Consider the following 27,270-nt stretch of genomic DNA (forward strand, 5'->3'; position numbering starts at 1 on the left):
TGGTTGAATTGAAAGATGTGGTGGCACCTGGGAATGGTGTTTCCATTAAACATATTTTCATATTCATTTGTAACAAGAGGGAGGCATGGAGCTGCTTCACTCCTCATCAAATTGTCAAAAACATTTTTTGCTGCCAGCTCTTCAAGAGAAAAATTGCGATGTTTATTGTCTGGCTGGTTTTGTTTCCTTTGCCTCATTTCCATTTGTCCTTTCCTTTTGAAAACTTGACTTCTTGATATAAAGATTGCATAGTAAGCTCTTATTCTGTGTTAAGAAAACATGTAAGCATTAGATCCTACAATCAGAGCCTTGAAGTCAGTACAGCATCCTCCTTACCTCAGTACATGCTCATCACCATTATTAAATTGTGCATGATAGAGCTTTTCTTGTCTGCATAGAAATCTTTAGGCTTACTCTACTCCCTGCTCCACCAGTGTAATTCTCTATTTAGAGCCTGGGATTTCTCTGAGTTTATGCTGGAGTAAGTGAAAAACAGCACTTAGACCCCAAGATAAAGCATTCAGGCACAATGGTTTAGCACAGGGGGCTCTTTAAGGTGGAGTTTGTCAGCTGGTAAATCTGAGAAATCTTGAATTGCCTTTCTACTAATTGTTAAGTCACATTTCCTTTAATTGTATTAATATGGTGATATCATTTCAAACTGGAAGGTGATATCCAAAATGAAGACCTTGGTCAATTTCATATTCTTTTAAGCTAAGTTCTCTACTAGTAATACCAATATATTACCTATAAAATCTAATACAGTTGTAAATGATTTTTACTGGTGCATAAAAGAAAATAATTATCGCATCCACACGTAGAAGTCAATCCAACCTTATGGTGCCACAGCATTTCATATTTTAAAATGGAGTACTACTCTGTAGCTTACACATATTTTGGTGAGTTGGGAAGCTACAGTATTTGATTTGGAGCTCATATATAATCATCTGTATTTTGACAAGGAAACCTTTTTGATCTGCCAAGACATGAAAAGGGTCAAAAACTGAAACAAAAGGTAAAACAAACACAGCTACGTTTTCCAGTTTGTGGCTCTGAAGAACATTAGCCATAAAGAAATGTAGACTTTGTTTTGCGAGACTTTTGGCTTCTTTGACACAGAGGTGATGATTTGGGGGTTGTTGGTAATGGATTAAGAACTACTGGGGATTTCACAGAATGAAACAGTTATTGGTAGAAGGAGAATGCACAAATCCGGGATTAGCTCTATTTCTGCTTCTGCTGTTCAGCTCTTTTTTATACTGAAAAAAATAACTCCTTTAAGCACTTGGTACACAGCTCTTCTGTGGTTTTCTGGATTACCTGATTCTCTGGATTCTCTAGTTGTCTGTACTGGAAAGTGTAAAACTGATACTAATCCTTGAGATAGACTGTACTGAATACACTGGTCTATCCATTTTCTTTAGGATCAAATATTGCTTAAAAAGTAAAGTTTTAATCCTTAAAGTTCTTTTCTTTTCAGGGAGTGCATGGAGATCCCGGACTACCAGGAAAGGAAGGAGAAAAAGGGGAAAAGGTGAGCTTGTTCTTTCATGGATTTGTTTCTTTTCTTCTTGGCCATTTTAAGTAACCTGGGAGGGAAACAACTTGAATGGGAAATTATTTCATAGGTTCATGGACTACTAAGACACATGGGCTCATGGGTCATCTCACCTGACCTCCTCTACTACAAATGCTAAAAGGACTTCACCCTGTTCAGCTTTATAATTTATCTAATAAAACCACTGAGATACAACCGGATACAGTGAAGTCATTGCTACCCATTTAATACAATGATGATCTTCTTCTGTCCTCACCACCCGACAAGATGGAAGAAAAGCTTCCTTTTGTTGCTTAGGAAATTGAGATCTCTGCTTTCCTGATAAACTGCTATAATTGGACCATTAGTTAAGCTTTTCAGTGCACCCTTGCTGCTTTGCATGTCTGCTTTGCTCAACTGTTATGTCCTATCTTACAGCTAGGCAATGAGCTCTCTCTGAGGACAACGACTTGTAATATACTACTACTTTCACAGTGCCCATCATGCCAATGTCCCAATCTTTGTTTGCTATAGTAGGAATGATTAATCAGAGACACGGCACCCTATATGTAGGATATGGGATTTAAAATGAGGATAAATTACAGTCTTTTCAGTCAAATTCTGTTCCAGAATACTGAGATACATCTCAGCACTATGTATGAATCAAGGGCTCCCTCATCTAGTTGGTTCCAAAACATTTTGAAATGTTGTTTTATTTTTCTTTTTAAGGAAAATTACAAATATCTTGATATTCCTGTAGGAAAAGGCTTCCCAAAAAGAAGATACCTTGTGATTCCATGAAAAATCCAAATGATGAGTCTAGAAGAAAATGCACATCTTTTAGTCACAATGAAAGATCTGAGACAGGAATAGTCTTTAGGGTGTGATTAACAGGTTTGTTGGATTGTCTTCTACAGGGTGACCCAGGAAAAGAAGGAAAAGTGGGTTTACCAGGGCCTGCTGGTGAACCAGGGCCTGCTGGAGAGCCAGGTTTGCCTGGCAAGGGTAAAGATGGAGAACGGGTAAGTACTGCTAGCAAGCTCTGGTCTCAGGTAGTTCAGTATGGGCTAGACAAACAAAGCTTCTGCAGTGAAATGGTGGACTTTGGTAAAGAATTAGGTTAATCACAGATACTTACAGGCCATCTACCTGAAGACATGAAAGGTCTTGTCATGCAAAATGCTGCAGATCCCAGTGCTGTATGCAAAAAGTCAAAGAGAACAGAAGATGTATTTCTGAACATTATACCCTCTTCGCTGTGTCATGTTGGCCATCTCCAAATGGAGACCTCCATGAGGAGTAACAATCAAATGTCCTTGTGACCAGTACAGAAACACCTAGATTGTTGAAAGTTCCTTAAAAACATTTAGTTGTAATAAAGTTAGTAGATTATTTAATTTGCTTACAAGTTATCCATAGAATATTACAAGGATTGTGTGGAGCAAGGAGGGTGGTGGTGGTGGGGGTGGTTGCTGTCTTCACTGTCTCAAAGGCTCCTGTCTTTGGCTGCGCAATGATGCTTCTTTGGTTTTGGTTCTGTCACTTTAGGGGGAAAGAGGCCCACCAGGCTTGCCAGGACCTTTTGGGCACAAGGTAAGAAAGTCTGGACTTTATTGTTCATTTCAGATTGCTTCCCTTCATTGCTGAAACTGAAGAAGAAGTTGTGGTGAAAAATATGGTCTGTTTTTCACCAGAAAATAGAGGTTGTGAAACTTGCGCTCAAAAACTACTTAGGACATTCCTTTCTTTATTATTCCAATACCTCTATAGATGCAAATACTAGGATATGAATTAACTGTGTTCACTTTCCACATTTAAAATTTCTTCAAGTATTATGCAAATTCAACACAGACTAAATGCTAAATGCTGCACACTTTTTCAGGGAAATTGTGACTGGGGACCTTTAATCCATGCAACAAGAGAGACATTGCATAGAAAAAGGATGAACTACTCTTGAGACCACCTGTCAACTCATCAAAGAACACTCCTCCATAGGATTTATTTCTTTCACCTCCCTCAAAGGGAAATTAATTATTTTCCATTGAGACTGAATGGGCCTGGTTTGCCTTCCTATACTGTAGCTAAGGCAGACTAACTTGTTGATTAAGTTAATGTCTGCAATGGAAAATAAAGTTTATTCCCTTACAAGTGCACAGCAAATAGAGAAAGGAGTAAAACAGCAAAAACATTTGCTTCTGGAAGCATCTGGATTTTACATGAGTCTTCAATCACATATATGAGAAATTCTTTTTGAAATGGCTGTGTATTGATCTGGGTTGGAAGATGAATAAGGTATTGAAACAGATTTTGTAAATGACAGAGGTGGGAATATAGCAGTATGAAACTGGATCCATATAGGTCCAGTATTTTTTAAATACTCAAACTGCTATGAAACATTTTATTTTGACTTTGTTGCATTCTGTATAAATGATTTATGCTCTGTTGTATATACCTTGGTCAGTTCAGAACATAGACACAATAACAGAGTCAGAAGTAACATAAAAATCTGAAAAAAAAAAAAACCACTGTGGGAAATCTAATGAAATAGTCTGTTCAATATCAACACAAGATGGTAGGGATCTTAATTGTGCATGGAAAAATGCTATTGAACTTTTTGTATTGAAATCATTTTCTTGAACAAAATAACAGATAAGGGATCTGCAGTAGTGTTTGAACTAATCAGAATACATTTTCTTTCACTGTCCTTACAGTATTGCTTCTTTGTAATATAAGATTAGTTTAAGAAGGAAAGAAAGGAAATAAAGTAGGAGATATTGCAGACTAAATTCAGGGTGGGCAGAATCCACGGGTAACCATTTTTCTATCAAGCTTTTGTATAGCTGGAAATAGTGTAATAATAAATAACATAAATAAGACTCATTGTTATAAGTCTACTGCCAACGTGAGACTGACTCTCACAACCACAATACAATCCATAAAAATCTTATTTGATATTTCTCCCTATAACAAGAAAAGAGAACGGACATTAAATTTAAGTACTGTATCTGAATTCTTGCTTAACCCTCTGTCTACAATGCCCATTAAACAGCGCCAAGTAGTTGTCTGTGCTCTGCAGGTTTTAATATAGAAAATTTAGTTTTCTGGAAGGGAGATCTCGCCATTTGTAGTGTAGTCCCCTAGAGAGAGTGGTAGAAATGCTTTAAAAATTATTAATATTCTGCTGTGAACAGTCCTATGTTGGTAAAGGAAAATATTAAGATGTAATACATCTTTAATTCTGTCTTCCCTGGATAAATAATCTTTATTTAGCAATGTTTGCAGTTTAGCTGTCTACCGTAAAAATGCAGAGAAAGAAAAGCACACTGTGGTGCTTAGTGTTTGCCCAAGCCAAGGAGAGTGTCTAATACCCTGCAGGCAATTGCAAATGTAAAACTCCATAAAAGCAGATGCGATGTTCAACAAAAATCTGAAGTTCTCAATTTACTGCAGTGTATCAGCCACTGTAGCATATGGGAATACTGCTGGAAATCGGATGCTGTGCACTAAAATAAATTAAAATACTTGTAGAAGCTGCATTCCTGCTCAGTTATGTGATGTGGTACGTGCTGACGTGGTGTGAGTGCTCACGGAGGTGGGCTGGTGCCCCTCTCAATGAGGGAGGCACTTTTCTTGGCATGATGTTACAGAAACTGTTCTGTATTTCTGTCCTGACACAACTTGATCCCATTCCTTGGCGGGCAGGATCAGGTCAGGATGTAACAGTATTATGTTCTTTTGTAAAACCTTCTTGCATTTTGGCACATTTTCTCAACAGTGCACAAAACGAATAACTTCTGCCTTCATTTCAGGGTGAGAGGGGAGCTCCTGGCCTCCCTGGACAGCCAGGAGACAGAGGTGTGCCAGGAATCGGACTGGCTGGACCCCCTGTAAGTAGCAGGTGCTGCTGCAGCCTGTGACAAGACAAAAACCTAACTCATTACCATCTGGAGAATGGGTTCTCTGTGCTCTCCTCTGCCAGGAGCATTTTATCCCCTGAAGATGCAAAACTGCAAAGTGTCCCAGAGGCTGCCATCCATGGCTCAGATGTCTGTTGTGAGGGCTCTCGATGCATTCCGTTTTAGTTGAAAGAGAAAGGCAGAAAAGTGCTATCAGAGTGATTGATATCACTGCCTGTTACTTGTGACTTTTCTGCAGCATCTTGACACCCTAGCTCTGGATGTGAGCCAACATCTGTGCTGAGCCAGCAGAAGATGTAACCCCCCTGTCACCCCATTAGGAGGGATGAATGTGGCAGATATGTCCACATCTGATAGGGAAATAAAAAATCAGGTTAGTTAAAATGCCGTGTTATAAGAGAGCCATCATAAGAGAGCCCCATAATTCCCCACAAAGATTTAGTTATGCACCTCATCCAGCTCTGCCCTCACCTCCAGCTGTTGTTGAAGTTCTACCATCATCATCAGGCCATGAGATGTACCTGAGACTGGCCTCAGAAAGTCTAGTCTTGTAGGGATGAAAATCCAGACTTTCAGCAATCCAGTACTTGACACGCATGACTCCTCTGGAGATCAGGGGAATTTGGGAGTGCTCTGACTCTGTAGCTTCCCTGCTCAGTCCTCCAGCTATGCAATGAATGCACAAGTAAAACGTGTCTAGAAGGAATCAAACTATATTCCCAGCTGCAATTGCTAGAGGATGTCAGACCTTGCATCCTTTCACAGCCCCTTGAATATGCCATGATACTGTACCAGTCATCACAGCCAACATTTTCATGCTCTGGTTATCAAGATGGAAGTTTCCTAATTAGTACATGAAATAGCCTTGAAATGAGAAGTCATGTTGCTGAATGATACTGGCTGATAAATTTTATGGGATGTATCTCCATTTAATATTAGATTTTACCATGCTGAATACTATTTATGGTAAAGCAGTCCGGGTCAGACGTATAAGACACCAAGAACATGTCCTGGCCTTCATGGTCCTCAGCAATGTTATCGCCGACTGAAGATTTTCTGGGTGTTATTTGTTATAATTTATATAAGAAACTGTGATGTTCTTGCGTTTCTTAAGGTTCAGTCATTAATATTAAAATTAAATTAGCAAGTGAACATCTGACTTGTTTATAAGTCACTAAGCTGTGGCTAGTTTTTAATTACTGATTTCTAGATTCAGTGCAGGGTTAGGTGAGCTTATTTCTGCACCCTGATGTACACTGGATACCAAAGTCATTCTTCATTAGGTTGTTAGCATCCACATCCACGAACACAAATGACTAAGAACTTGACTCTAGATATAGACATCACTTCTCACACACAAGAGGATTACTTTTTACTATGTCATTGTTGTTTGACCACAGTCAGGATGAGTAGGTGGTGCTGGTACATACTGAAATATTCCTGTTTGACTTCTTTTTATTTATTTTATCTGCTTCACTGAATATATATATATTTAATCACCATTATGGTGATTTTCTTCACTGTAGGTTTATCATAAGCTCCAGTGCAAAGATTCAGAATTTGAAAAGCTCTGTATAACCTTGAATCCATCAGGCTTGCACAAAGACTGAGTCCTGCTAAAAAATAGAATAATCTCAGTGGAGCTGCTTCAGTGCATATTTATACACTGAATAAAGGTGTCAGCCTCTACCCTTTTTAGCAACGTGACAGAACTGTGTATGATGTTTTCAGCTTCTAAGAGCCAGCAACTCTTTTTAAATGGAGTTCTCACCCTGTTTCCTCCTGTCCCCTTAACCTCTATTGGACTTTACACCCTGCATAAAAGCTATACAAAGAAGAGTTTTTTTTGTTTGTATGTTTGTTTGTTTTTACTTTGTCTGCTGAAGTATTATGTTACTATTTGCATAACACTGAGCCCTAAAAAGAGTATTAGGTGTGATCTTCCCAGCTGAACAATAAACAGAAGAGGTAACTGTATGGAGAAATGGAGCGCATTCACGTGCTCGTGTTCTAGCTCCCTAATGGAAACATGATGCATAAAGTAGCAGGGAGCTGCTCATGCTCTGCCTTTCCCTCTTCATATTACCATGGGTTCAGCATGAAGTATTTAGCCTGTGCTTTAGCAGACCATTAAGGCATCTCGCACGGAGAACTGTTTGAGGATTAGCGAATTAATGTGCCTGAAATAGAAACCAAAGGGAGAGGAGTAATAGCGTGAGCCAATTTATTCAAACACAGCACTAGAGACGTGAGGTCAAGCCTTGTTTGGGATGCATTTGGAATACCAGATTGACCCATCTCTGCTGTATATGGGTACCACATCACTACTTCAGTGTTCCTATAGGACTGGATACCTTCATAATACCTTCACTGTACTATGCACCTAGGTAAGTTGCATCTCCAAACAAATAGCATATGAAAGTCCACTGGACTCCGTGTTTTGACCTCATTTAAAGAGCACACAGGTCCCATGGGATGCTTTTCCTTGTTTTAGAAGTAGCTGAACACGGTGGCTTTTGGGACCCAGGAGATGTGGTCCTGTCCCAGCCCAGCAGATCACAAGGCTGCTGTGATTCTGTGCCTGTGGGTCCAGCTAGAAGCAAGGCTGAGACCATATTGCCAATGGGCACGTGCATACACAGTGCCCATGAACACAAAAACGCTGACAAACAGACCAGTGCAGACACACTGATGCCTTTATCAACGCCCACATACACCTAAACAACACTCAGAGGAACGTGACTAAGCATGTCTTGATCCTGCATCTGCCCTCTGGCCGATCAGGTTGGAAGGCCACCATTAGGTCTCGGACACCCAGTCCACCCAGTGCCCAGGCCCTCCACCCCAGCCTCCTCCAGCTGCTTACACCCCAACCTATGAGCCCTTTGGGTTCACAGCCTCTCAGCTCAGCTTCTGGCACCTACCCCTTCCTATTCACCAGCTAGTCTGACTTGAAGCTCAGCAAGATTCAGGCCCACAGGCTCAAATTTGTGAGCTCACCCATTCGGAAGGGTGTTACAAATTGGATTTAATGATGATACAGGACAGATTGTGGTGATGAAGTGGAGGGCTCAGTCAGACAAGAGACATGTTAAAGTACAGCTGGCTCCTTTAGTCCCTTTTTCTGTCTTTTCTCTCCCATTTTTTCCCCCATGATCCACTCAATTTCTCCCTTACTGTGCCTTTGATCCTCCCCCATGAACATCCCACTGAGAGTATTGCACACTACCACTGTGTCTGTCTGAGCAGCCTGTCAGGCCTGCTCCTTTTTTTTGCTTTTCATTTTCTCCTTATTCTTATCTCTGTGCTTCAGGACCCACCCTGACCAGCCAAGAGGAGATGTTAATTTTAAGCTCTGCTAGTGTTCTGAATGCTGTATCTTCTCTGTTTGCAGGGCCCCGTTGGACCACCAGGAGACAAAGGGTCATTGGTACAGTATGTCTTTCTAACTACACCCAGATTTTGTGGGAGGGGGCAAACAAATGAATTGTGCTACTATCATTGATTTCATAAAGGCATGATTAATTTATTGCTTTGGTTTGGCCAAGAAAAGTAGGGTTATGTATTAGCTAGCCAAAGGGGACTTCACATGGGCACTACCACCACCTATCTGCTCAAGTGGGTTGTGAGACCAAGAGTTATCTAGACTCTTGATCTGGTGACAGCTTTTCCTTACCTGTTAGTATAGTCCCACAAGTGGAAACAATGAGTCACTTTTTTAACCCTTCACTGAGAAAATTATTTCAAGGCATATAATTCAAGGCACACTACTATGAGATATAACCAAGGCCTCAAAGGTTTAAATTAAATCATTTTTAAGCATTTTCCTTGCTTAAGTCTTACAGAAAACCCTGCCTTTAAGTATTCACCAAACATACCTAGTTCCTCAACATATGGTTTGTAAGGATGTAATCCATTGGGGTGTAGCCAATAGCTGTGTACTGTGGTTTCATTCACTGGCATTAATTTCCAGTGCTATAGCCAATTCTGGTGTGTACCCATTTGGCACTGAGGAGCTGGACCTTCTTTTCTCCTCTACGGTCCCATCATCAGTCATATTTTTTCCCTGTTCATAAACTTGCCTGCCTATAAAGAGTCATTATTACCTTTTCAGTCAAGGTATGTGAGGCTTGACTTTAGTGATGCACATAAAGCTCCATGAGGCACAGAAATGACTGTTACTGTGATAGTTCAGTGTGGGATCAGTTTGTTGTTGTTGGTTTGTTTATTTTTTTTAATCTCTCTTAGAGTGGTTTAACTGATAGTTTTTTTTGGTTTGTTTATTTAATTAATTATTTTCCTAATAACTATTGGGTTGAGAATTTCTTTTCTTCAGTTAATTAGAACCTGATAAGTACTGCTCATGTTAGTGGATTTTTCTGTTCTCTCCCTGCCAGGGTCCCCGTGGTGTACCTGGTGTCCCTGGACCACAGGGTCCTCCTGGCCAGGATGTAAGTAAACTAAAAGTGTAAGTGCCCAAGAAACTTGCCAGTGCTTGAATCTAATAAAACTTGTGCATATACTCAACCACAGTCGTTGGGTGTTACCAGGATGGTCCAAGGGAGGTGGTTTGAGAAATGAGGCTGTTATGTTTTAGGATTTCAGGATTTAGGATTTTAGGATTTTCAGAAAAAAAAATAGGCAGACTAACCTTTCAAGGGAAGTGGTGGACTTTACCACTGAACTATTAGTTTAAAATGACACCAGAGACTCAGGTTGGCAGCATACACTAGGGAATGATCCTACCATGGAAAAGGACGATAGTTGAGCCCTCTAGGAACTTCTTGGAAGCCTCTGAGGTGGGTAACCTGTAATATTTCTATAAGTGTAGGGCCACAGCCATTAAAAAAGCTTTTTATGAGCTCATTTTGCTGCTGCTACTGAGCTTGAGAGATGACACTTTAACCTCCTCTCAGTGCGTTTTCCTCACTGCTGCCATCTCCATGGTTGAGTCATGGTGCTGAGGGATAGAGAGGAATATGGCAGACTCCCAGCTGGAAAGCTGACCCCTCTTGCTGCCTGCCTCTGACTGCCCCTCAAACTCTCTGCCTTGTCTCAGATGTTTGAATTTTTTAATCAAGAGGTTTTAAACAGGAGATGCAATAGATGGGTTTATTACAACTGTGTATGAGGACAGTGCCAGAGCCAACTTTTCTGAGTCTCTTTCTGTCTCTGCTCAGATCAGCATTGGCTGGTCAGCTCTTGAAGAGGCAGTACTACAGTCTTTAAGTATCTCCTTTTTCCAGCAGAAAATTACGCAAGCGGAAACATTCCTTATGGTACTTATAAAGCACATCCTCTATTACACTAACTGTTTTAATTGCATTCAATATGTCTATTAGGAGCTCTCTGTATTCTGCTTGATCACCTGTTAAGCAATTTTACCTGTGTTTCAGGATGTATAAATGTAACTACAGTGCACATTCCGACATTTCCTGGTAGAACAGCAGGGGTATCTAGTTTGACAAGATCATGAATTTCCAGTTTCTTTATCTCCACTTTCATTTGTGACTAGTACAAAGGATTTCTGGTTCTGCTTTAGCACATTTCTATATCAATGTAGAATTCCTGTGTTCTTTGAAGCATAGCCATTTTTGTATCCTCTTGTTTTTATAGTGTATGTCATTGGTTAGAAAAGCTCTGATTTGAATTGCTAATATGAACTTGCCGTGTAATTCCCAAGCCATTCAGTGGCAACAGCATTAACGACTTGTCTCAGTGTCTCGTCTTTTGCTGAGGTCCTTGCAAATGTATTCCATGTTTTTTGTGTTGTTTTTTTTTTTTTTCTTCTGAGACTGAATAAATCTAAATCTTCTACACCACATTTACATACACTAGGCTATTCTCTAGGCTTATTTTTCCAGCTGCAGAATCATCAGCTTTTGGAATCGTGCCTGCTATATGTTGCTGTTTACTCTGGTGCTGTAAAATCAGATTCACAGTTGTATTTTGGGAAGTGAAAAAGTAAATACTTCCTTTGCAGTAGCTTTGACCAGAATCATCTCCAATAGGAAAAGGTTGTTTGTTTGTTTGTTTGTTTTTCATATAACTGCATCTTTGCATCTTTCTATTGCCCTAAAAGCATGTGCCATATTTTTTACAATAGCGCTGCCCAAGGTTATCTTTTGAAACATCTGTTGGCAACTTGATCAAATATCAAGAGTTCTCAGGACAGTATGTTGCTTTATTAAAACTTAGGTTTTGAAAATCCTTGCCCACATTTACAGTTATGGTTTGGCTTTGTTCTGCTACTCTTAGCATAAGGCTTGGTGTTTATTTGTATGAACTATTCTCCAGAGTCCACTATGTCCATAAATCCTTCCACAGTTTCTTCTTCTGGGACAAAGCAGGAACAGAAAGATCTGCTACTTAATTTTTTTTATGATTTCTTTGGCCCATATACATTGTTTCCTTCTCTCAAGTTTTTTTCCTGGTTAACTAAAGCCTCAATTCTTAAAGCCTGAAAAATGCAGGCTTTTTATGTCCATTGTTGTTCCCTATGGTTGGACTACTTTGCTCAATAAAAGGACTACTATATGCCTAATTTCATTCCTTCTATTACTTCAAATATTAATTTTACTTGCTTTTGAAAAAAAGCACATTTTAAGCTGGCAGTATTCCTATATCAACCATTAAAAAAGCCTAGCCTTAAGTACCTTCTTCAGCGAAATTGGCCAGCTTTGTCTTATGCTCTGAAAACTGCAGAAAATAATTCTACACGTTTATCTGGAAGCATCCACTCTCCTCTGCCTGTCTGCTGGGAGAGAAAATGTTTCCGTCCAACATACCTACTTAGCTCCTTTAGATTAAAATACAGTATGAATGACAAATTCTCTTGTCCTGCTATTAACAGTGATGGCACCTGTTTAATAGGGTCTTACTGTATTTTGATTATGATAATTTTAATTAACATAACCACTGAATTAATCACTTTTTAATTATGTTAATTATTACTGATAACTACATTCCAATATTACTGGGAAGCTAATCTTCCCCTGCATTTATTTGTGTAATTACAAAAACTTTGTGTATGCATACATTATTGCCATCGGATTTGAAAAGCAGAGTTTTCTGGTCTGGGGTTTGTTTTCCTATATAGTTAGAAGGCCAGTTCCAAGGAATGCTTGTGTTTGGTTTAGAGTTCATGAACCGCAAATCAAAGTACATTTATTAACACCTCTTTTGTGTTTTTATTCATGGAAATTAGAACACTCTTAAGTTATTGCATTTTATGTTTAGTTGTCTATCTTGTAATAGTACTTCCCCACCGTTAGCCTTCAATTCTACTGTGGCTGGCTTCCTTATAATTTTTATCTTTCTTTTATTTTCACATGCATCATTTGCCCAAGCATCATTTTTCAGTGTGTCATTTACACAGCTTCCACCCATTCTCAGTTTGGGCCCATTTGTGTGTGTCAGATTTTGCAGGCCAGTTGAGTACTCTGGATCCTGTGTATCACACCTCCTCATTGGTGTCTGCTTTTTCCTGCACTGCTGTGCCACTGGTATTTGTTATCCTAATCTGTATCAGCCACTGTTGAATGTGAACTCCTGAAAATGGTTGAGCTTTGTGAGCATTCCAAATAGTGGTGTTTCTTTGAGTCTGCATGTTCTCACATCACATTAGCAGTTCTGTTTTTCAAAGCCAAGTAGTTTTTTGGGGTAGACTCTTTAGAGTCCTCCTCTTCTCTTTCTCTTTTCCAGTTTCCACCCCTGATAGTCAGCTTGTCAGGTGCAGTTATACTCCATGCCTTCCTTCTACCATTTTCTGCCACCTCTGAGTGATGTTTGCAGCTTGCTATGGACTGTCAGCCTTTTCTAATTCCAGGCCTGAATAGCTCAGCAGTCTTTTCTCTGCTTTGTACTCTGATTTCCATTGCATGCTCTGCAATAATGCAACATGCTGAAGTGCCGGTGTCCTATGTCTGGTTTGTTCCTTTCAGCTCAGACAAGCTTTCTTCAATGTAGACTCTGTTTTTACAGTCTTGTACCTTTCAACTCCTTGGCTTTTCCTGGGGACACTGTAGTTTTCAGATTTGGCAGCCATGGCACATAGCTTAATTTCTCCTCCTGTCTTACTTGCATCCTGTTAAGAGACATTACCACTCCACATCTTACAGCTTTCAAGAAAATAGGTTCATCTCTTTGTCTCAAGGCATTCTGATGTCATGTGGATATCACAGCTATGCTTAAATATTTCCAAGGATTTCAGTTTTAATTGCTCTCTTCTCATGTTTCTTTTCTCGTAACAAAAAAGTATCTTCCTTTACTCTTCTTTAAATAAAACTTCCTTAAATGCTCAAATTCTACCTCTAGTACTGTGTCATACTTAGATGCCTAAGCAAAAGGTTGTCAGTGGGCCTGGTGGTAGAAATAGTTTTTTTATAGCTACTTTAATAGCATAAAACACATTTCTATATTGGCTTTTCTATGTTGCTTTCTGATCCAGGATAATTCTCGTAGCTCAAGTCTTCACTTTCTGTTGAACTCCTTAAAGTAAGTGCTGTGTGAGCCTTCCCGAACAAAGCAGATCTGGGAATATAAGGTCTGCACAGCTGGTATTTAGACAATCCTCTTCCCAATTTGAGAAGCAGTTGAAGAGGATGTCAAAAGCATGGCCTGAAGATTAGTGATTGTGGAACAAAAGGAACTTTGGGATCATCCCACAATCTTATAACAACCACAGAGCTGCTCTGTAGAAACAGCAAAACTTGAAAATGGTTGTAAAGTTGTCTCATATTTCCTTAGTTCTCCAGAATTTGTGGGGAATTATGAACCGACAATCTCCTTTACACCTTACCTTCTCTTGATTCTTACATGTGGAGGGTTTAGTTCCTCAAGAGGCCATCTTTTCATTCATGGACTTCAATACCACTTCAGTTCCACTTTGGCTCCACATCAGTTTATATTTACCATTCATCTCTTAGAAATTCAAGGTAACTGAGTGGTTGTTGCTTGCTCAGAGGTGTTTAATGTAGACATAGGAAAAGTGCAACCAAGAGTTTCCCATTTTCTCTTTCCTCTGATAAGGGGTAGAGAATTTAAATGATGAGTGAGATACAAGGATCAAATTCAGTTTTGCCCTATAGCTGTAACGACAGTGCAGCAGAGTATCACAACTGTGCCTGTGTGCTCAGCCAGTGCACTTAAGTCATTAATTCCCCAGGCAGCCCAAGAACTTCCCATCTGGTTGCCTGCATAAATACTACAATGGACTGATGGGAGACAATGGACTGACTTGAGACAAGGTGATTGACATAACTCCTAATCCCCTTCCTGATAAAGCATTTGACTAATTATTAAAGCAGCTTTCCAGGTGAAAATTTTGGGTAGTCTCGGATGATTCCCTAGACAGCCCCTGAAGAGCCTAGGCCGATTAATAGGCACTACTGCTGTTGATTAATGTCCTGGGTGAGGAATCTGGCACTGTCCCAGAGACCTTCCCAGGTGGGTGCTATTGCAGAAGCAACCAAACCGAGCAAAGCTGAGGTACTTTTAAGTAGTCAGTGGAAACTGTTCTGCAAGTGCAATAGTGGTAATGTAGGACAAACTTTTTTGTATGATGTTAAAATAGTTAGAAGGTATTTTGTATGTAGTTTAAGATAATCAACAGCAGTGGATCTTGGTTGTGCTGGAGTAGTTACGCAGTAGCTTGATAGAGGAATTTAGCTGAGAATGATTTTGGGAAATCTCACCCAGTCCAACTGAAAATGCCACTGCAAACTATTTCTGTCACTATCTGGACGAGAACCAACTGTCCTGTTCAAGAGATTCAGTTCCCCATATGAGTATTACTTTATGCTAAGATTCAAAAAAAAACAAAACAAAAAACAAAAAACAACAACAACGACAACAAAAAAATGTTGTTTGTTTGTTTAACAAATTAATGACTTGCTAATTCCAGGAAAGAGATTCCCATTGGGGGTCCTCTTCCAAACCACGATTTCTTGCATCTTAAATTGTAAGGGTGCTGTTCATTTCTTTATCTTCATCTCATGAAAACCTACAAAAATACTCTCCCCATCCAAGGCAGAGCGAAGGCAGAGCGGAGGGGCAGATGCTGAGCTCTGCTCTCTGGGGTCAGCGACAGGACCCGAGGGAATGGCATGGAGCTGGGACAGGGGAGGGTCAGGCTGGGGGTTAGGGAAAGGTTCTGCACCCAGAGGTGGTTGGGCACTGGGACCAAGCCTGCTAGATTTCAATAAGTGTTTGGACAACGCTCTCAGATACATGGTCTGATTTTTGTGTGGTCCTGTGTGAAGCCAGGTGATGGATAGTATGATCCTTGTGGATCCCTTCCAATTCTGGTTATTCTATTTTAAAAAATGTGGAGGAAAAAAAATATAAAAGGCTTACTGCTATTTCAGGTACAAGGTACATGCAAAGAAGGGCCACAATTTTTCATTTTACAACTGTCTTCAGGGATTTAAAGCTTCATCCTTCACACTACTGCAGTTCGTAGTGTTTCCTGGGACCAGAAGACATGCCACAGCAATTTCAGTTGTTGTGTGGCTAAGATGAACTTGACCTGGTCATACTGTAGATAAGTGAGATTTAGGATGAAGTGCAAAGAAGTGATTAAGAAATGGGGGAAAAAAAAAAAAAAAAAAAAAAAGGAGAAGGAGAGAGAACACTTTTAAAGTTGTAAGTAGTAGTTAAAAGATTTGACTGTGTGCCACATTCAAAGAGCAGTGGTGCTTGGTGGCAGAAAGCAGTAATATATGTTAGCCCAGAGCAGTCAGCAGAGTGTGGGAGCAACCAGGGGGTTAGTGTGTGATTTCAAGATTTGTTTTTCTCTTGACTTGTAGGGTCTACCTGGAAATCCAGGGGAAAGAGGACCTCCTGGAAAACCAGTACGTAACTTCACTTCTATGTTACATCCCCAAAAGATGTCCTACTGTTGTTCTGTTCTCTGTTTTATCTCAGTTTGCACCTGTATATGTCACCTCAAGTCCAGTTCAGTGCTTTTTCCTTGATGCTCTTCTCAGGAAAAATACTAAAAACCATTAAAGTGTTAAGGTGAAAATATCTGTGATGGTTTTTGAACAGTATGTAAATAACTGGATGGCCTGCATGCAAATAAAAGACAAAATTTTAAAGCCAATTTTTTAACACTACTCTGCAGTACAATATGCAAGAACATGAGCAAGAATGCAAAGAGCTCAACTCATCTCAGACATGGTGAAGTATATTGATAATGTAAAGGAGCATGTATGGTCTTGGCCCAAATTGAAGCCAGGCCTTAGGCACATTCAGGAAAATTTCTTACTTTGATGCCTTTTAAAGTTGCCTGAGATAATTAATTTCTCATTCCACAGGGTTCCCCACCCCTGCTCTCTCCAGAGGACATCAATCTCTTAGTAAAGGTAATCAGCATTTGAGCATGGTGGGGGTTTATGCTTGGTTCAAACCTGACTAACCTCCTGTGATGGAGTGTCAAGAGTTTTAAGTTCCTTAAAACACTCTACCAGAGGTTGAAAATTCCTTGAAAATTGCTTGCATTGCTGTTGGGACACACAAGAATGTGTTGGAGATCAAAATCCAGTGCTTTCTCACAATCCCCAGTAGTGACGTGGCCTACAAAGACATTTGTAATGTGGTGTGTGTTGCAAATGCTCTGAGACTTTTCCAGCTCTTTGACAGGCCTATACCTCCACAGAGAAATAAATACTGTCAAGAAGTATTACCTAAAGCAGGAAATGGAAATCACTGTAATCAAATGGCTGATGTTTCATGTACACCTGCAACAGTGACTAGAGTAGGTTTGAACTGTGGGTGCGAAGTCAATTTGCATGGCGCGCCTAAGAGTATGCAGGTAATTAACCCCAGCTGCACTCGTGTTTCAAAAGGGGCCATCTGTCTGTCTGCTTTTACTCTCCATGTAGACCGTTGCCTGGGAAATGAGTCAGTACTTGATAGATGCTGACTGCAAAATCTTTAAAGATTTACATGGGCTGAGTTGGGGGATTTTTAAGCAGGCTTGGGAAATAGCACGTAATCCTTTCTTATTGATTAAAAGAAACCTTATTTTATTTTATTTATTTTATTTTTTACTAACTCTATTAACAAAAAGAACTTTTTAAGATTGCTGCTGTGAAATACCTTCATTGAAGAGCTCTCTTTCTTTGAGTATTTTTCTGGAGAATTCACTGTATTGCAATGTTTAGGATTTCTGATCAGGACAATAGCAACGGAGTGCTTGTGGAGTATGGGATGTCATTATGATATTCCTATGTTTTCATCCTTTGATTATGCTGATTAGGTCAACGCACCTGTACACCCTGCATATTTGTTCTGTTTGGTGCTTTTTTACTCCACATTGGTGCAGTTTACATAGAGCAGCACTTAAGATCCCAGATGAAATTAAAGCTCTGTCGTTCTGGGTGTCTCTCAAGCTCTTTTTTTTTTTTTTTTTTTTTTTTTTAAGTAGACCAATATGCATGAAGGAACTGAGGTTTAAAAGGACATTTTCCCTCACAATTTCACAAGGATCTCTGATGGAGCTGGGAGCTGTACCAAGCAGACCTGAAGTCCTGTCTGCTGGGCTATGCTCTCTCTTGTAACCAGGTTTCACTCCGCTTTTGCTGAAGGGAGTCTATCTTTGAAATGGAAATGCCATCCACATGGTATTTCATTCCTTAAGGGTAGTAGAAATGTGAAGACTACAGAGATAATCCTTCAAAGAGTTTTTGAAGGAGGGAGGTTGTAATTCTCCATGACAGAATTAGGCCAGGACACTGTGATATTCACTTGGTCATCATGAACTGCAGCAGATGAATTCTCCTTGGCCAGACTAGTTTCTGAATAGTTTCCTTTGTGGCACTCCTCTTTCTGGCACTGTGCTGCAAAGGGGTTTTCACTAGCAGTCTGCCCCCTTAACAGTAACTCAAGTCTTTCCAACTGGTGTAGAGTCACAGCTTACAAGTCTTGTAGCTTCAAAACAAAGCTCTTCTTGGTAGTGTTGCTTTGTGGCTGCCTGATCTCCTCATTTCCTCAGTTGCTTGACCTTTCATGATCAGTTAGTTGCCCATTTATGATAGGAAACTTCCCATGGGAGCCTGTGTGATCTCAGCAGCTGACCCTCACTGTCCTCCACACTAACCTTACTTCAATTCTGTATGTTAAAATAATCCAGATCATCCCCAACGTGGTCAAAATGCAAAGGCCTACAGGTTATGCTAGCTTTACACTTCTGCATTCATACTGGGTGTCTGCAGGTTGTACTGGATGTCTTCAGTCTGTTTCTAATTTATTTATTAATGTTTTCTTGTAGGATGTGTGCACTGAGTGCCCTCCTGGCCCACCAGGACTACCAGGCATTCCAGGCTTCAAAGGTGATAAAGGTCTCCGAGGACCACCAGGTAGAGATGGCCAGGATGGGAAAATGGTAAGAAAGCTAGGGAAATGGTCATTCCTTGGATGTGGTTTAACCCGTTTTTTCTTACAATATTTTTACATGGTTTATATTTTTTTTTCAGTGATAATGTACTGAGTCTGTTGTAGATATCTGTGAAGTCAATGGACTGGATTTCAGTTGCTGCTGTGTCTGTAGATAGGCCAAGGCCATCTCTGCTTATGGTGACATAAGTATCCTTGGCTTTTTCTGTACTAGAAGGACCTAAATAGTAGCACTTACTTTTTCTTTTCTTTTTTTCTTTTTTTCTTTTTTTCTTTTTTTCTTTTTTTCCTTTTGGCAGGTTTTGAGCCTTGTAAAATGCATGGGAGCATGGGAGCTGAAGTGGTTGAAGTGTTCCACAATTCTGTAATTCAGAGCTTAGAGCTCTGGACCTGCTGGGTCCTAGAACACTAAAAAATTTAAGAGCTGCAAAGTAACTTTTTTCCTGCACACCATTTACTCTGTGGGAGATACCAAATCATAGAATCATTCAGGTTGGAAAAAATCTCAAAGATCATCTGGTCCAACCCGTAACCTAGCAGGCATAGGTTGTGCTCATAGATCAGAAGGAGAAATAACAGTGGTGTGTAAGAAGGAAATAGAGAGCAGTGACTGAGCAGTGAGCAGAGTCCACTGCTGGTAGGTCCATGATCATTATGTGGATTTTCTGTGGTTACAAGGATATCTGATGGAAAGTGTTACAAGTAGCTGCAGTTTAAGAGACACAAATTTTGCAGAGGTCTTGAAATAAAGGAAGGGGGTTAAGGATTTTTAATAAATAACACATATTGAAATTAATCCCTTAAGCTCTTCAGTAGACTGTCAGAGTGAGTAGACTGTCAGGGTGAGAGGAAAAGTGATGATTCTCTACTATCCAGAGATCCTGTATTATTCATATCTCATATCAAAGGCTCTTCTAATGTTCTCAGTTTCAGTTTTCCTCCATCCATCATGCTAGTGGATCTCTATGCTTCTATTAAGTGGATGTAAGCGAATGAAAAAGTTTGAGGTCTAACTGAGAATTTGGCCCATCTATCCACTGATGCATCCCATTTGAACTGCAAGAAGGAATTTGGGAGAGGAAAATACAGTCCTTACTGTCCCAGGAAAACAATCGCTCCTGTAAAAAAACCACATGGAGAAAGTCTTTATTCTAATTAATCATCATCTTGACCATACTGTACCATGGGGATCCCAGCAAGAGAGGTTCAAGGCTTACTCAGAAAGGAGATTCCCTTGTAATTAATCCTTGCCTGGTACTATTGTTATGATTTCCACCTGAGGTCTTGTGTTTTCAGCAGTGGCCAAGGCTGTTACCAATGGACATATACAGTACAACCACAAATATTTCCTAAGGTGTAGTTTGTCTGGGAAAGACCCATGTACAGTGTTAGACATTGTTGTGTGTTAACCCACAGGGATATGTGCTGACAAATCTGTCTAAAGCCATACTGAAGCATTGGCCCCAACTGAGGGGCAAATGCTGATATGCTCTGCCTGCCCTCCTGATTGGGAGAAAAAAAAAAAAAAAACAACAAGCAAACAAACAAACAAAAATAAAACAGAACAAAACACTAGTATTTACCTCTACCTCTTCTGCATTGCAGGGAAATGCTGGTCCCAGAGGTCCTGCAGGCCCACCTGGGCTGGATGGTCCAAAGGTTGGTTCATTTTCTTTAGTTGTCTAAGCAGAATCTTTCTGTGATTAGTTAGTGCTCTGGGTGACACAGGATCTTGGTGGCACCCATCCCTGTGTAAAGGGGTAGGACTGACCTTTTGGGTGAGCCCTGTACTGGCGATTCACTGTAGTACTACAGGCACATAAAACTGTACAGCTCTCCACATGAACACTTCTTCATTTAACTACGGCCATCTGCCATCCCTCTGTCCACAAAAACAAGCCAACAGACAAACAAAAAATAAAACAGAAGAATTCTGATTGATTCTTGAATGAATTTCATTTCATTGTAATTTTAATGAGAGAAAGACCTTAGAGTAAATGTGAATCCATATCAGGTGAGGAAGAAATTAAAACCTTAGCAGTAGTCCCTCTGAATGATCCTCTCCAGTATGAATTCCATATGCTTGAATCCCTTTAAATTAAAGGGTGACTCAATGGGCTGCTGGACTCCAAATACTCTATCTTTCACGGTTGCTTTTTCCACAGACTCTGAATATTCCCTGAAATACGCTGTAGGAAGAATCACTTGTTTCGTCTCTATGTTTCTGCCTCATGGACATAGGCCAACATCGAACACAATGTCTGTAGGATTAAAATAATGTCACATTTCCAGTGTTTCCCATTAATAGTTCTGTCATCAGTCTGCTCATAATGCCAGTGCCTGGTCAGAGTCAAAACCCTTACAGCTATGTAATGTGAAACAAATCAAAACAAATTAATGGAGAGAGAGATAAGGCATGAGAACCACAGTTCCCTCTATACTTTCCTGCATCCTTACCTACTGTCTAAAACAGCTTCTGCTATTTTAACATCTTTGTATTTGCGTTTATTAGAATGTAGGAAAAGCTAATAAAGATTCATATATATTAACTTTATGTCTTGCAATTAAAAGTATATTGGGGGTGAACAGTAGAGTCTCAAAAGCAAATATGAGGTTGGTCAAAATGACAGTACATGAAATTTTCAAAAGAATTAGCACCCCATAAAGACAATAACTGGCAGAAAACCCATGCAGCCTGAGGCATACCTCATCTGCTGCTTTATTGAGTGCTATGGAAAAGTGTAGGTCAGGGTAGCAAGACTGGATCATAGAATCATAGTATGGTTTGGTTGGAAGATCACCTAATTCCAACCCCCCTGCCATGGGCAGGGACACCTCATGCCAGATCAGGTTGCCCTAAGCCCCATCCAGCCTGGCCTTGAGCACCTCCAGGGATGGGGCATCCACAGCTTCTCTGGGCAGCATGTACCAGTGCCTCACCGCTCTCTGAGTGTAGAATTTCTTCCTTACATCTAATCTACATCTACCCTCTTTTAGTTTAAAGCCATTCCCCCTTGCCCTATCACTTCACTCCCTGACAGAGACCCTCCCCAGCTTTTCTGTAGCCCTCTAGTAGGAAGGCCTCTGTAAGGTCTCCCTGGAGCCTTCGCTTCTCCAGGCTGAACAACCCCAACTCCCTTTCCAGAGTCTCTCTACAGCTTCTGAGATTGTTTAGCTGAAATAGTAAGACCAATTTTAAACTGTACATGTACAGAATATAAAGTTAAATATTTGATAAATAGTCTAATTTCATTCATTTAGAATATCAATTATTTGATTTTATATTCTGCACATATACAGTTTAATATTAAGTAAAATAGCAAATTCACAGAGTTGGTAAATGGTAAGAGAAAATACTGTAAAACTTTTGAGAAGGTTGCGAAGACATAACTGTCATTGTGACTTTTTCCATATATATGAGAAGGCTCCTAGTGGGGGAAGACCCATAGAGCACTTTTGAAAATGCAGTAAGTTGTCCTTTCCCACATCATGTAAACTGGTACAAGGTCCCATTCTGAAATTGAGTCGTGAAACTGCAGATCTTTGCTCATGAGCTGCTTCATGCCTTCTGGCAATATGAATTAGGCCTATTTTAGTTGATAAATAGCAGTTCTCCTTTCCCCACTTGTCTCCTAGCTCTCATGTAATGAACCAGAGTATCATTTCAATGGTCTGCAATTCATTAGTATCCTGTACATTGTTCAGCTCATAATTTGTATCCCTATCATCTAGGCATTTTTTGCTTTGTGAGATTTATCTTGTCTAACTGTAAACATTGATATTACGGACATCTACTTTTGAGTTTGTTGCCTCCATTCTGTTGTCATGAGGACAGAGAGAGAAATGGGGAGAGAGAGGCACTTTATGGGCGTTCATTTTCTGACTGCACCTTAGAAATGTTGGTTTTGTTGCTGTTGTCCCTGAAGGGAGAGGAGATTGGTAGCTCATATTGTGGGTGCCTTCTTTGGACTAGATGATGCCTTACCAAAATCCCATTTAGTACATCGCCTAACAACCTGTCTATTTTTAAGGATGTGTCTGTCCTCTTCACGTCCCTGAGACTATATATAAATATATATATATATAAAAGACTACACTGGGTCTGTTCAAAGACCATTTTCCCAGATATTCCTAGCTCCAACATTTGTAGAGAAAATCTAGGGCAGAATTTAAGAGGAGAGCAAGCAGGGCTCCGTTCTTATTTTTGTGTTTTATGAGCAAATGTCCAAGTGCTTTATGAAATAGGTCAAAAAGCTGACACAACACTGAATCTAAAGCGACCTTCGTTTACTTTTTTTTTTTTTCATTATCAGGGTGCTAAAGGAGACCGTGGTACAACTGGGGATGCAGGAGAAAAAGGAGAACAGGTAAAAATTGAGTATGCTTTTCAACAGTATCATCACTGTCACTCCTTCTTCATCAATAGCTGCTATAATGCTGGTAGAGGAACCAGAGACAGAAGAGGAAGATGGGAGCTCTCCATCGCTGCTAAACCTCAGATGGACTTCCCTTCCCCTCTCCAGCAAAACATTTCCCTGTCTTGTTTTGGTGGATTCCCAAATGATTCCCAGATGATCCTCACCTCTATATTGGATACATTTGGTTCCCTAGAGTAACCAACTTCTGGTCATTTCCTCAGCTAATTTCTAGATGAGATCCAGGCAACTATGTGTCTCTGGGCTGAAAAAGCTAGTGCTGCTGTTTATCTTGGAAGATGAGTTTAAGGATGGCCTCTTTTAGGAGGGATTGAGATGCCACAGGAAAGACAATAGTCTAAATTGGAGCAAACTTTTACACTTTTTTTGCCAAGGGCTGAGTCAGTAGTTGAAAGTGCAAATCAGCACATCTTCAATAAGATCTGTAGGATATTTTAAACAGCATCGATTTCCAGCCTGGTTTTGTGCTTTGTCCAGTCCCACAATGTTTGCTCTCACCTCCTGTTAACATACCATGAAATACACATTAGAGAAAGTACACCCTGAATGTAACTGTATTTATTTCTGAAGTGCATGTTTTGGAAACTAAGGCTTTGATTTTAAAAGCCGTGGTTCATTATTTCCTTATAACTAGTTCCCTGTGACCTGTCTCATTTTGATTTTACCTCCCAGTGCCCAATGACCAATGAACTTATATACAATTAGAAACGTGGACAATGTATAAAATCTCTCCCTTTTGTTTTTGTTTTTTTTTCAGGGTCACCCAGGGATGCCTGGCTTCGCAGGGGCTCCTGGAACTCCTGGTCCTCCTGTAAGTTCTTCTGTTGCAAAGCAGATGGTCTGGTATTTTCCTTACTAATAAAGGTAGTTGCAGCAAGGAACATTCTCACCTGTCTGCATTGCATTTGCCTTTTCCAGTGGGTTCCTAATGGTCCCCTGAGTGTCATAGAATTCCCTGCTCATGATAATTGCTATTTAATACATCAGCCACTTTTCATTGATTGCTTCAACTCACTCTGTAAATGGATGCTAAGCTTCACTCACTCTCTTTACACAAGGCAATGATCATGAAAACCCTTCCACAGAGACTATTTAGTAGTATGCACATAGGTGTTTCCTTATAAGCAGAGTAAGTTGTCAGTCTGGAACCAGCAGATCTAACAGTGGGTTTGATTCTCAGTTTTATGCAGTAGTACAAGACTAGATTTTTCTCCAGTTTTTGTATCCTGTGGTTTACTTCTGAATTAAGAGGCCTTTTACATGTGTCCTATTCCATCACAGTCCTTTTCATTTCTTGTTCTACTCTCTCCACAAATACAATGATTCTTCATTGTATTTATAAAGGCATAATACTGGGGTGTCATTGCAGAATCAAGGCTGGAATAACTTGTCTTTCATGCTTGTGATATTGCACTTAAACTCTCCAAGAGCAGGGAGTTTTCCTGAGGATCAGGCTTTTCTTTCCAACCCTTTTCTTTTTGCCCATAGTCATCACTACGCATATTGCTGCTTGCAGAGTAGTGGGGCTCTGCCATGCTAAGGGTATGCAGCCTTTGTCTTTTCTGTGGATCAGCACAGTCTCTTCAAAGCTAAACTTACATTGTAACACCTAAAGAACAGGAGGTACCAGAAAAAAGGATTGGATTAAAATTCTGTTTTCAGATGGTAGCAGTGCCTAGAGCCTGCTGAATGCTTTGCCACCAGGACAATACATGGACCCTGTTTGAGGGTCATTTGCAGTCCTGCAAGCTCATCTTAAGAAGCAGTTTTTTAGTGAAAAATAAAACTGATCCTGTCAAAGGAGAATAAATCGTGATGTTTCCCTAGACATTTTTTTCCTGCAACTTTTACTGTGCCTTTTTCCTCTTTCATTTACTTGTAGTTCCAGGGTGGTAGGGATTGCAATCACAAATATACAAAATGTGTTAATTGTTCATTTAATTATTCATGTTGTTTCTGCTTTTTTTGTTGTTGTTGTTTGTTTGTTTGTTTGTTTTGTTTTGTTTTGTTTAGGGACCAGATGGGGCACCGGGACCAATAGGACCAGCAGGAAACCCAGGAGACATAGTAAGCTCTATGCTCTGTGTTACACCACTAGCCTTACCTAGACTTAGCTCTGTGAAGTAAAGCTGAGCTGGAACTGATCTTATGTCCTTTGAAAGCTCCCCAGATTATTCAATCTGAAACACTTCTACACCTGCAAGTAGGACACACACAAATAGCAGCAGTTCCTGAAGTTTTGTTTACTCACCAAAAGGAACTCCAAATTAGCCAGAGAGAAAATCCAGTCCATGGGACCTCTTTGCAGCACCCTTGGCCTACCATCTAAGGAGGTTTTTGTACCTCTCATCTATCTGTACTTGCTATGAACATCTTGTAGCCACTATAATAGGATGAGTTAATCTGTTAGGATGGCTCATGACCCAGGATAACACCTGAATTGTGCCTGGGGATTGTCAGAACAAACCAGCACCATTTTGAAGAATGCCATAGCACAGACTGCTCAGATCCCAGGCCCTTAGACCATTCCCTGGCACCACTGAAAATATGAGTACAGATGTAAACTTCAAGAAGTCCATGAAGAATTTTTCTACTGCTGTTTTATTTGAAGGGTGTTCAGATGCTGTTTTATGGTAATGCATCACAAAACCCTGGGAGAGATGGGTAATCTGATGGCAGTCTGATTAATGCTTACTTAAGTGTGAAAAGGAAAAATGAACCATCCTGGAGTAATGCATGATTTAGGACTGTGTAATTCTGTGATTAATTTCTACAGCAAGGTTTCCTAATCAGCAAGACACCTTTTGCACATCTGTTCAGTCTGAACTTCATCATAAGGGACCAGTAATGGTCTTTCTGGTTGTGAAATCAGTGAGCGCTCCCAGCAGAGAGCACAGAGACTACATGGACTTCCCTTTTTAAAAGCAGGTTAAAGCAGAAATAATTTGAAGGACATTGGATACTTTTGTCAGTCCTGTAGAAAAAGACAGGGTTTCTTTCTTGGGACAGTCAATGAGGCACTTCTCATAACTGCTGATTCAGTAGATATAAAATATAGGCCTTCTATTTTCTGGCTGAACACTTCATGCAAGAAGCACTCAGTGTTAAATATAATTAAACTGCAGAAAAAAATACTAGTGATTCTAGTGGTTTCTCCATCTGTAACAACTTATAATTAATATTGGATGTTTTGCTTTAAAAGAAAACTTTCCAATTTATGCAGGAATGAACTCAAGGAAACCTATATATAGGTTTATACCTGTATATGGTATGATGTGAGCTGCAAGACCAGATTTTCACAGTGGTCCCTTGTCAAATGCAGCATTTAATGGTTCTTCATCTGAGAAACATCTGCATGACTTGTCTGAACCACGGTGTTTCTGCTTTCTTTCCAGGGTAAAGATGGTCCTCCAGGTCCACAGGGCCCACCAGGTGTGCCAGGACTTCCAGTGAGTGCCATTCAGCTCCTTCTCCCTCAGTACATTTAACTGTTTATAAGCACAGGTGACATTTCTGGGGTGCTTTGAATGCTGTGTGTGGTCTTTAAAGGGTACCTACCATATTGGTGCTGTGTTTGATCCAGGACACAATGAGCACTGTTTTTGATCACTTTAAATCTAAGTGTTTATTACCAATGTGAAACAGGCCTGTTCCTCATCTGCCTCCTCGTTCTTTGGCATAAATACTCTTATGTAGAGCAGGAAAATCACCTAATAGCTCCCGTATGAGGACATGAGGATTCATAGCCTGGAATACCATCTTCATCTCAGTCCATAGTTAAAATAATTCCTTTGCACTTGCTTAAGATCAAGTGCATCTTGGGCATAAACACTTCTCTTCTGGAAAATATATTAGTACGATACTTTATTTTGGCTTTTATGCCTAATAGAGATAGGGACAGAACTATTTCCAGTGCAAAGCAGTCTAGTTAATTGAAGATAATGCTGTTATAATGATTTATAACAACTGTTTTTAGAATCTT

At 40.0% G+C, this 27,270-nt stretch overlaps 1 protein-coding gene across 1 annotated transcript in view; it reads left to right on the top strand.

The window, feature by feature from the left end:
* The window catches only part of COL22A1 (collagen type XXII alpha 1 chain), a 228,141-nt gene that overhangs the window by 180,778 nt on the left and 20,093 nt on the right, over positions 1-27,270 (top strand). The window contains exons 37-50 of the mRNA XM_072034280.1: positions 1,481-1,534; positions 2,455-2,559; positions 3,086-3,130; positions 5,347-5,424; positions 8,849-8,884; positions 9,852-9,905; positions 16,263-16,307; positions 16,773-16,820; positions 18,728-18,841; positions 20,458-20,511; positions 23,166-23,219; positions 24,046-24,099; positions 25,302-25,355; positions 26,684-26,737. Coding sequence (XP_071890381.1) covers positions 1,481-1,534; positions 2,455-2,559; positions 3,086-3,130; positions 5,347-5,424; positions 8,849-8,884; positions 9,852-9,905; positions 16,263-16,307; positions 16,773-16,820; positions 18,728-18,841; positions 20,458-20,511; positions 23,166-23,219; positions 24,046-24,099; positions 25,302-25,355; positions 26,684-26,737 — 849 coding nt within the window. The remainder of the gene's footprint in view (positions 1-1,480; positions 1,535-2,454; positions 2,560-3,085; positions 3,131-5,346; positions 5,425-8,848; positions 8,885-9,851; positions 9,906-16,262; positions 16,308-16,772; positions 16,821-18,727; positions 18,842-20,457; positions 20,512-23,165; positions 23,220-24,045; positions 24,100-25,301; positions 25,356-26,683; positions 26,738-27,270) is intronic.

The sequence above is a fragment of the Anas platyrhynchos genome, chromosome 2, assembly GCF_047663525.1.
Source record: "Anas platyrhynchos isolate ZD024472 breed Pekin duck chromosome 2, IASCAAS_PekinDuck_T2T, whole genome shotgun sequence".
NCBI lineage: Eukaryota > Metazoa > Chordata > Aves > Anseriformes > Anatidae > Anas > Anas platyrhynchos.